The 10,222-nt window shown below is 31.8% G+C and overlaps 1 protein-coding gene across 2 annotated transcripts; it reads right to left on the bottom strand.

Moving 5' to 3' along the window:
- Positions 1-419: 419 nt before the first annotated feature.
- On the bottom strand, positions 420-1,538 carry LOC129321477 (probable membrane-associated kinase regulator 6). Of its 2 annotated transcripts, XR_008596014.1 has the most exons (3): positions 833-1,538; positions 672-742; positions 420-590 (listed from the first exon to the last, which is right to left on the bottom strand). XR_008596014.1 is itself a non-coding variant. In XM_054967245.1 (2 exons), the coding sequence occupies exons 1-2, from the start codon at positions 1,407-1,409 to the stop codon at positions 735-737; spliced, it is 585 nt and encodes a 194-aa protein (XP_054823220.1). In that variant the 5' UTR covers positions 1,410-1,538; the 3' UTR covers positions 420-734. The 2 variants fall into 2 exon arrangements, 1 of the variants encoding a protein (XP_054823220.1); XM_054967245.1 differs by having other exon boundaries at positions 420-742.
- Between the last annotated feature and the right edge of the window lie 8,684 nt (positions 1,539-10,222).

Raw genomic sequence — 10,222 nt, 5'->3', positions numbered from 1 at the left:
TTATAGGAACTATATTCAAATTAAATTTACATACTCTTTCTAATCCTTATTATGGCAAGGTATTTTTTAAAAGAATTTTTTTATTTTTAATATAACATACTTGATGGGGTATTAATTAAATTTTTCTAATATTATTTTTATTTAAACTCATTAATTATGAGGGAGAATATGTAATGCAATTTTGAAAGATTATTTAAATAGTGGTGAAATTGGAGTTCATTCTTTTTTTTTTTGACAAATTTAATAATTTAACCACATCTCGTTTATTCTAATGAGGTAATTGGAGATACTTTATAAGAAAGATTGGACAAAATATTAGTTTATGAACAAGTGTGAAGTCCATTCTCATATCATCGGAAACTTAACCGACTGCATAGTAATTACAACAGCTGCTTCAAAAGCTCTTGCTGAATTGTTATTAAACCAAGTACCTAGGAACAGTCTGCTTCAAAAGCTCTTGCTGAATTGTTATCAAACCAATTACTTAGTAACAGTATGCTTCAAAAGCTCATGTTGAATTGTTTTTAACAATAAGAATGAAGAAAGAGAATAAGGTTGGGACAGATTTCCACAATTCTCAAGTATATTATCTGCACAAAAAATGCCGGACTAAGAGAGGAGGTGAAGGTGAAACAATATTCAAAGAAAGATGACACAAATTAAAGGACAACTTAATTGACACGCTTCTGCACTTCTTCTACCATATCCTCTTGTCTTCTTCTCGTGGGGAAGAATCAGTTTTCTGGAAATGAAAAAGAGAAGAAATTAAAGAACACGTAATTAAATTTCAAGCTTACCATACAAAGAACAATGAGAACATGAAAGGACATACCAAATGATCTTTTACAGTGAAGAACCGCTTCATAAATCGAATTCTCATGATCATTACAGTAAGCTCCAAGTGCTTTTTGAGTTGCTTCCCTCTCAGCCTTGTCAATATGACCAACTCTGGTACTTTTCCTTGACAATCCAAACTTGCAGCAAAATCGGCTGACGAGAAGATGAAAGAAATCTTTCAATCTTTGTTTTCTGAGATAGCCATGGCTGCTGCTGACTCCCACAGGTTTAGCAGAAATAGTTCTTGAAGAAACCGATGAACAACTAAGCATGGTAGTTTCAATAGAATCTTTGGTATTACTATTATTATTATTATTATTACAGGACTCAACTCTAAAAGGGTCAACAAATACATGACTTCTAATAAGACCATCTGAGAAAAGCTCATCAGCATGAGCAACAATAGAAGGTGATTGAAGATTGGAAACATCAAAGTTGAAATTCTGATATGAACTGTGAAAGGATAATCTGAGAGGCGGCTCAGGAAGAAGACCATCCAAGGAGGATTTAGAGTTTGATAACCAGCTATAAGAGAAGCTCTCAGTGGCCGGAGAAAGTGATGACGTTTCCATAAGGAAGGATTAATTCTGAGCAAGTGATGATATGATGATGATGATGAATAATGGGAAAATTTAATTTACATTGCATATTATTAGGGACAAAGTGATGATATTCTTACATTGGTAGGCTTGTAGTGACAAAACAATGGTGACCACAAGAACAAAGCGTGTCCATTTTCATCAAGATCAAGTAGGGGACAAATGGAACAACATAAATAAGCGACTGTATTGACTTTGAGTAGCTGAACTTAGCTTGCTTTCTCATTTGGTTATGGTCTGACAACATGCTTACTTGTCGGCAATTACTATTGGACAGAGACAAGATAGACCCAAAAAAAGAGGTTCAATAAAAGATGTGAGACCTATTCAGACTCTAAGAAATTTAGGCACATATTCTGATGATCTTTCTTATGACAACCACCATAAATTATGGAGCCAAAAAGGTGTTTTACAGGCATTTAAAAATTGATGCTGCTGTTGGCCCAAAACAAAAAAAAAAAAAAAAAAAACCTTGATGCTGTTTTGCGTGTTATAGCTGGTACATTTTATAAGATATTCTCCATAATACCAACTTCAATGGTTGCTGTATTTACTGTGATAAATATCAAAGAACATCCTAACTTGGTGCTGTGGAAATATATGCCGTACTAAATCTATCCTAGGATTGCTCAAGTTCTGATGAAAAATATACAGCAAATTAATTAACAGTAGTACTTGTATTTAAGATTATAAATCAGAGAAGTGATATAAACATGTTGAAGGAAAAAAAGTTCAAAATTAATTATCCCACAATAAATTATTTTTATATTTTAATCAAAAAATTAGGTAAATTGAATTCCTAATTTATTATAATACATGTAAACAAGTCTAGTGATTCAAACAGTTATTATGGGATTTGAGTATTTCAAAACTACCTAATAATATCACTGTTAGAAAAAGTCTTATTAGTGAGGAAATTTAGTTTCATCTCCAAGAATAAATTAAGTGAGAAAAGTTAAGGATGAATAACGTGTTCCTCTCTAATTTATCAAATTAGTGAGAAAAAATAGCAAGAAACAATACGCTCCTTGCTAAATACAAATTAACAAAGAATAACGCAAAATTAGCAAGAAATAAAGTCTTCGCTAATGTGTGATGTTCTTGTAGTAACTAGATTTTCAGGTTGATAGCGAAACTTGTGCCCTCACTTCAGTGTAACAAAAGTAAAGTTAGAACAGCAGCGAAATATGTTCATAGACCCCCACCAACTACAGTTTTCCGAGTATATATTATTTTCAATCAAATAGGAAAAAAGTATTGGACAAAGATGCATGAGAAAAGAAGAATGGTTAAGCAATGGAGATCGATGTCTCGCCAACGGGCAAAAGCTTTTGCTTGCATGGAGGGAATTAAAAGCTCTCAGACCATGGCCGTTTCTCACATTCATACCCAAATTAACAAAGTCACATCAAACTCTCTTCTGTCATTTCTTTTTTCAACAGATCAGCGCCACTTGTCGTAAACTCATCAAACATGTGGTGTTTTGAACAAGTTAACATAGAAAACTATCTAAATAATGGACAAACAAATGAATATAAAATTTGAGTCATTTCTCACGGTTTGGTGTAACTTGCATTCCATAGCAATCATCATATAACAAGAAATGAAAGAGCACAAATGTCGACACACAAACACCTGACAAACAATTTTAACCTGTCATTCATATTACAGTAATTAATAGACCATCATGTCAAAATCTTATAGTATTATTTATGCTTAGGATGTCTTCTGCACCAAAATAGTTTACACTACTAGAGAAAAGCCAATAATTAGCAGTTATTTTTCCCAATAAATAAGCACCAGTCATATATTGAGCGTGCTTATATTTGACAGTTCAATCTCTCACTATATGAGGGTTGGCAACAATTATAACATAGTAATGGTCAGAATTAGATAGACACATCACAAGTTTTATGTATTTCCTAATCTATATTTTAATTATTAGGTGTGGGACTTATTTTTCTCTAGTATTCTCCTGCTACATTTTTTTTCTTTTTTTCTTTTTTCTTTTTTTTGGCTTTTGTTCAGGCTTGTACTTTTTTCTAGCCTAAAAGACCTCTAGTTCAAAATCTTCATTATTTTCTCTCACTCTTTCTTTTTTTCCGTTCCTTTAACCTATATTGTTTTTTCCTCTTCATTTTTGTTGGATTTCTTTTGTTTTATTGTTTGTGTTCTCTCTCTCTCTATCTCTCTATCTCTCTCTGCGCGCATGCGCGTGGGTGTCCCAAGATCAAATGGCTTTTTATACTAGGTCAAATTCTTCATGTTAGATATGCTTTGGATATGTAAAGTCCATTTCACAAAATTTAGTTAGACACATCTCAAATTTTATATATTCCTAATATTTTTATAATTATTATATAGATGTGAGCATACTTCTTTACTTCTTTATCTTTAATACATTAAGAGCTCCAAAGTATATCGAATGTCATGCTAGCGTCCATGCAAGCTTGAAGCATGTCAAATGATCAAGTTGGTGAGCACTAAACAGTAAAGAGAAGGACAAAGATCATAAAGTAAGATGCATGCTTCGACATCGAGGGCCTTCATGTTTGTTTTTTAATTATTGAATTTACCCTTGATAGATTAGATCCCTAGTCCGAAGCCAACCATATTTAATTAAATAAAATGGTTTTTAATGTTAAATTCAAAGGCAAGTATCTGGTGTGATTTAGTTTTTGGAGAGTTAACTGCTTGGACATGAAGATAATGGGCATTCAATTTACTCGTGGATTTGTTTATTCATCAATTTGATCTCCAGTATTTGTTTAATAAAATCAAATTAAAACACAAACGTGCGTAAGCATGAAAAGTAAACTCATATCGAATTCTAGTCTTTGCTTAAGGAAGAATACGTTGTCACTAAGAAACTTGTCGTCCACATATTTATGTCCTCTTGACACCTTGTCTGATGCTTAAATCCCTACTTACACCTGAAAGTAGACCCTTCAAATTTCAATGGATCATTGCTTGATTGTCAAGTCTTACACAAACAAGAACAAAAGAACAGAAAAGCGGAAGACTAGAAGAAACAACATGAAGAAATACAAAGAAGAATAGAAATGAAAATAAGAAACCAAACAAGATAGGTTTGGATAGTTGACTCAAGAGGAACCTATCTCTTGACCCTTTCTCCAATGGTTTAGGATTTAGATCCCAAGAGGCACTTGGCTCTTGACCCCTAACTTCATGGGCACCCACAAAGGAAGACTAATCCTTTGATAATCTCAATCTTCTTAAGCACTCAAAAGGCACAAGAAAAGCTCTCATGAAATATAAATAATTCAAAAATTATATTAAACTTGTCTTTTAAAAATCAATTACATAAGGTCTATATATAAGCCATTAAATGAAAATCCTAACCCTAGAAGGAAAGAGGTGGATAGTGCCACCTATGAAAAAGAAATAAGAAAGTTGACCAAAATGACAATAGAAATCAAATCTAAAAACTTTTCTAAATGATGACACCTTCTAGGATTCTATCGAAAATATAATTACTTAAATTGCAAGTTTGCAATCCCAAAAATTAAGGAAATAATTAAAAGATATTAGAAATATATACCAAAAAGAAAATGGGAAACTAATAGATAAGGAAATTAATCTAGCAATCAATGCTCGCTTGATTAGTCAAATATACAATATTGCACTTCAAGTTTGCATTTGGAACATGTGATAAATCTTTTTGGATGCTCCAAAGGGTGAAGATGATTCCTTGGGCCTCTTCATTTGCATGGGCTTAGTTTTAATAAAATATTGAATCAATCCTTTAAGAGCCTCTTTTATGACTTTGGTCCTAACTTTGGTCACTAAGCCTCCAATCCCTTGTAATGAATCCTTGAGCATGCCCTTCTTTATATGCTTGGCTTAACTCTTCCTCCTTGGATATCTTGCATGTCTCCTTGCTCCTTAGCTAGACCATCATTGTCAACTAGAGAATTTATGTTCTCCTGCTTTTGCTTTTCTCGTTTTAATGTTTGTAATTGTTATGCATATACTGATTGTACAAGCATAAATGCAAAAATGGTTATATTTCATTCTGCTATATGTGAGATGCAGAAATGGCGAAGGAGAGGGGAGAAAGAAGGAAAAAGGGAGATAAAGGGAGAACAAAGAAAATCAATAAATTTACAAGGTAGATAAAATGATAGCAATTAGTATTTAATAAAATATATGCATAAAGTAAATAAGTTAAGGTATTATCTATAGGTCTTTAGCTAACCAAGAATTTAATACGATAATATTCTAGAAGCTTTTAAAATTAAATGAAAAATATTATGAAAGATATAGTAATAATTGAGGAAATCCTAAAAAGATAAAAATAATAATAAATAAATGCAAGATCATAATAATAAAAATAGATTGTATGCATAAATCATAAAATTATTTAATTTTCAATATCTTCTGGCAAATCTCCAAAATCTCTTAACAAGTTTTCTTATTCCCATCATTTTTCTCCAACATGAAGAACTCTTATTTAAAGAGTAAAATAGTTGACATGCTTAGAAATTACGATGTAATCAGAGATTTCAAGTTATGTTTCTGTTTGGAAATAATTTTTAACAAATTAGATACTAATAAATGACATTAAAATAAGAAGGGTTAATGGTCAATTTTGCCCTCCAAACATTTTCCCTTAAGGTCTACAGGTATCCTAAGGTTGATTTTGGGTCAATTTTGTCTTTGCATGTTTGAAATCTACTACTTCCTCACCTACTGCCCATGCACCTAATAGTTCCTTTAGTAAGCCCATCCTTTGCTTAACTAGCATTTTTTAATAAAATATTGCACCTGAATCCTAGTTTTTTTCTTCCTCTACCCTCTGTCTCTCCTCTCTCATATTTTCTCTCCTCTATCCTTTCTCTCTCTTCCATTCCTCTAGCCTTTTTTTCATGCCTTGCAACCCAATTTTGAACCTACCTACTCTATAACTCTTTTACAACCTAAGTGCCAAAGTTTAAAGGACTAGTAAGCACATGATAGAGCAATCATGTACATAATATCACAATCCAAATATAAATTGGTCAAATAACCCCATTACAAATCACCAAAAAGGGGTACATTCCAACAATGTAGGCATTTAGCCACCTTACTCAATCAAATATCACAACAAATTTAGCACATGTACTTGCATGAGTAATTAGGCCACACAATACAATCTTATCAAAAGATACAATCCATGCCAAATTACCACAGTAATAGTCACACCCATCATGCAAGAACATCTAAAAGAATTATATGCTCCTAGTTGGTAATGTATATACATATAGATATATTCATTTACTACATAATTTCTAAAGTCAATGAATTAATACAACGAAGTAGAGCACAAATCCACTCCTTGCCTCAATCTCCTTCCCTTTTGCTCCTACCAGCTCTAACATATGTAAAATTATAATCACAGGGTGAGATAGAGTCCCAATAATCAAATAAGCTATACTAACTATTGTCAAGTCAAAACACAAATGAGAATGCAAAGTGGAATACCAAACAAGTCACATGATCATGGCACAACATAATACTATATATATATATATCACAAGTCACAATGCATGATCCACAAAACCAACCAAACCTCCTCAACACCAGTGACTAAACCTATAGGCTAATGGAGTTAGTAGAAGTTGTAGAAAGTGATTAGGACTTAAATTTTCTTAATGAGATTAGTTAGAAGCTTAAGCTAGTTTAATTATACTAATAAGTACTTGTGTTAGAATTGACATGGAATGCTCAGTCCTATAGATTTTGATCATTTGAAATCTCTCTGGTGTTGAAGTGTTAGAAGTGACCATGAGTAACCCACAGAAAGGTTGAGGTAGTAGGATAGTTCATTATATTTATTAGCTTATTTAACTATTTACAAGTTGTTTGTAAAAGTAAAAATGATATTACATGTGGTGTGCTTTGAAAATTGTAAAATGGAATAAGAAAGAGGGTTGAGAAAATTACACACACACATATTAAATTAATTATATTTGTAACTAAATTATATGATAACAAAATATAAATACAATTATGGTAACTGCATTATATGTGTGAAAATTATGATCACGATAGTAAGGGTGGAAATTCACCCTAGATGGAGTATTATTTGAAATTTATATGGTGGGGATAATATCATGGGACATCCAGTGTAGCAACATGTAATGTATTATTATCATGAGATATTGGGATGATCATGACATGATTATAAGCTCCTTAGTACCTGGAAGGGTATGTTGGAGTGTACAACACCTCAATTATATGCATAATAGAGGGAATCTAAAGTCTGAAAATAGGATAAAATACTTTTGGCTGGGTACATTTCCCATGGAAGGTGAGCTCAGATCAACTTATCTAGGGTTGTCGAGTATGTAGTCTACAGATTTAGTCGAAGGTAGATGTGGAGATTCAGATGGATAGTATGATCCTGAATGTGATTTATAACCTTACTTTATATATATACACACACAGACACTTGTTTATGGTTTTACTTGTTAATAGATAGTTGTAAATTATTTGTTGCTAAATGCTATCTCACCTCATGGTTACTATTTTACAAGCTCAAACATCAATAAAAGTAGATCAAAAGACACAGGCTAGGAGTAATATGACTACTATTATAATGCGCTATTATGTTTTTGTGTAATGAAGCTTTATATAAAGTTTTATTTATAAGTTGCCTAGTAGGAATTCATACACATGTTTGGTTGCAATTGTATGAGTTGAGATGATATGGTGTATCTTAGCTTTAAGATGTGTATTTGTGGTAAATGTGCCAGGAAGACTGAGATACTAGTACAAGTACATGTTGGTCATTTTTTATTTGATGTGATGTATATAGAATTTGGTAAAGATAGATAATCATATTCAAAAATGCATTATAGCCCTATTTTGTGTGAAATCAAGGTATTGGAGAGCCATAATTTGATTTAAGATATATGATTGTCTATATTGTTTAATCAAGTGAATATTGTTTCATTAGATGTGAGTAAGGTCTTAGAAATGGCCAATGATACAAGTTTGGCAAATGGGACACTTGGCTATAATAAATGACATAAAAGTGTCATTTTACATCTGGGTATCCAATTCTTAGATAAAATGTTAGTTTGTCATGAAACTTTTGCTATTAGTTAGATTGTTAAATAAGCTATATGTGGGCACTAAAATTGCTCCAATCAGAGCTCACACGTGAAAATGGTGCATGTTAGATATTAGCTTTTAACAAGCTATCATGACAGCGTTTATTGCCATATGCATCGCGGCGTATGGCACAAAGTAAGATTAAATTCTCTGTGACATATGCCGTGACATATAACATACAAGCTGTGACATGTGTCATTGTGGGCTAACATGATTCTTTTGTCCCTGTTTTCTTATGTATTAGGATTTTGCATTTCTATTTGCTTTCATTGCACATAAGTACATACTATTTTGAGTTTAAACATAGTTTCAAAGAGTTTTGGGATCCCAAATATTTTCAAAAGCTTTATTTTATACTGTTAAATTCTATTATGGATTATGATAAGCTTAAGAGTTAATGACTCTAAATTATTATAGTAGATTAATTTGTAGTAACTTATTGGTAATGTTAAGGAAGACATGTCGATTATAGGCCCACCATGCTTCCATTATACAACTTACATATATTCATTTCACAGCTCTTTCCCTTTTGGTTGTACTAACTTTTTCTTCTGATTGCTTCCATTCTTAGAAGGGGAGAAAATGGACAAGCAAATTCTAGCTATTAGTAATCTACCAAAGAATACTAATGAGCAAATATTAAAGTAACTGGTATAGCAATAGCCAAGAGAGCAAGGTAATGCACTTTTGGAAGAAGTGAGAGAGATGATTGTTGATATTAGATGAACAATTCATGACCATAATGCTCTTCTAAGAAATATAATTCATGATGAGAGAAGTACAATAGAGGATTAGGGCAGGCCAAGATAGGAAGAGGCATATAAGAGTATATTGACCATAATCCATCTCATTATTCTTACTTGAAATTGTCCCTTAAGAAGTAGGACAATAAATTCATCTCATTGTTCTTGTAAACTAATGCCCTTATTAAGTTAGGGACCCCAACATTAATGTTTCTACTTGATTTTTTTTAATGTATTTTGCTCCCACAAAATAGTAAAATGTTCATATTGCCTTCCAAACTTGTTAGATGACAAATTTCATTCGATTAGCATCAATTGCAAATGCTACCTGTATATCAAGACAATTAATTAGAGTTTTGGTCAAGTAATTTCAGTTAATTACAATGATATGAGTAAAGTATTTTACCTCTACTTGTACCTAAATATAATTATTCATTATTAGGCTAACATCATTCTGATGCCTAATTAAATGGCATATTTGCTTTTGTCACAACCATATCTAGTTGATAAATTTATTTCTATTGATCGTGATAGGTTAACACTTGTAATTCCATTTGACTTCACATTTCTGTCTAACATCCCTTCTTCTATTGAATTTTCTAGTCATTCATGTCAATGATAGGATCAGCATTGCTAGGTCCACTAAGACCAATACTTCTTTAAGAAGCCATTTACCAATAAATGTAGAAAAACAAAATAAATAACAAGTAACAATATAAAAAATAAAGCACATAATAAGTAACTTATAGGTTTAAGTTAAATCACATAATATAAAAAAATAAAGCACATATTAAGTAGCAATAGAAAATTAAATCACACAAAATAAGTAATCTATAGGTTTAAGTTATGCTTTTTTTTTTGTTGTATGTTCCTTATATTTTCTCTCCTTCTTTGCTCGAATGCTTTTACCTCTTTATTTTTTAA

Source organism: Prosopis cineraria, unplaced genomic scaffold (genome assembly GCF_029017545.1).
Source record: "Prosopis cineraria cultivar Desert tree isolate PC_DT_omini unplaced genomic scaffold, ASM2901754v1 PC10, whole genome shotgun sequence".
In the NCBI taxonomy this organism is placed as follows: Eukaryota; Viridiplantae; Streptophyta; class Magnoliopsida; order Fabales; family Fabaceae; genus Prosopis; species Prosopis cineraria.
Note: the sequence above shows the minus strand (reverse complement) of the source record. Positions and strands in the feature narration are given on the sequence as shown.

Bases quoted from the DNA above. Each gene is read 5' to 3' on its own strand.
- LOC129321477 (XM_054967245.1), bottom strand. From the start codon at position 1,409: ATGGAAACGTCATCACTTTCTCCGGCCACTGAGAGCTTCTCTTATAGC.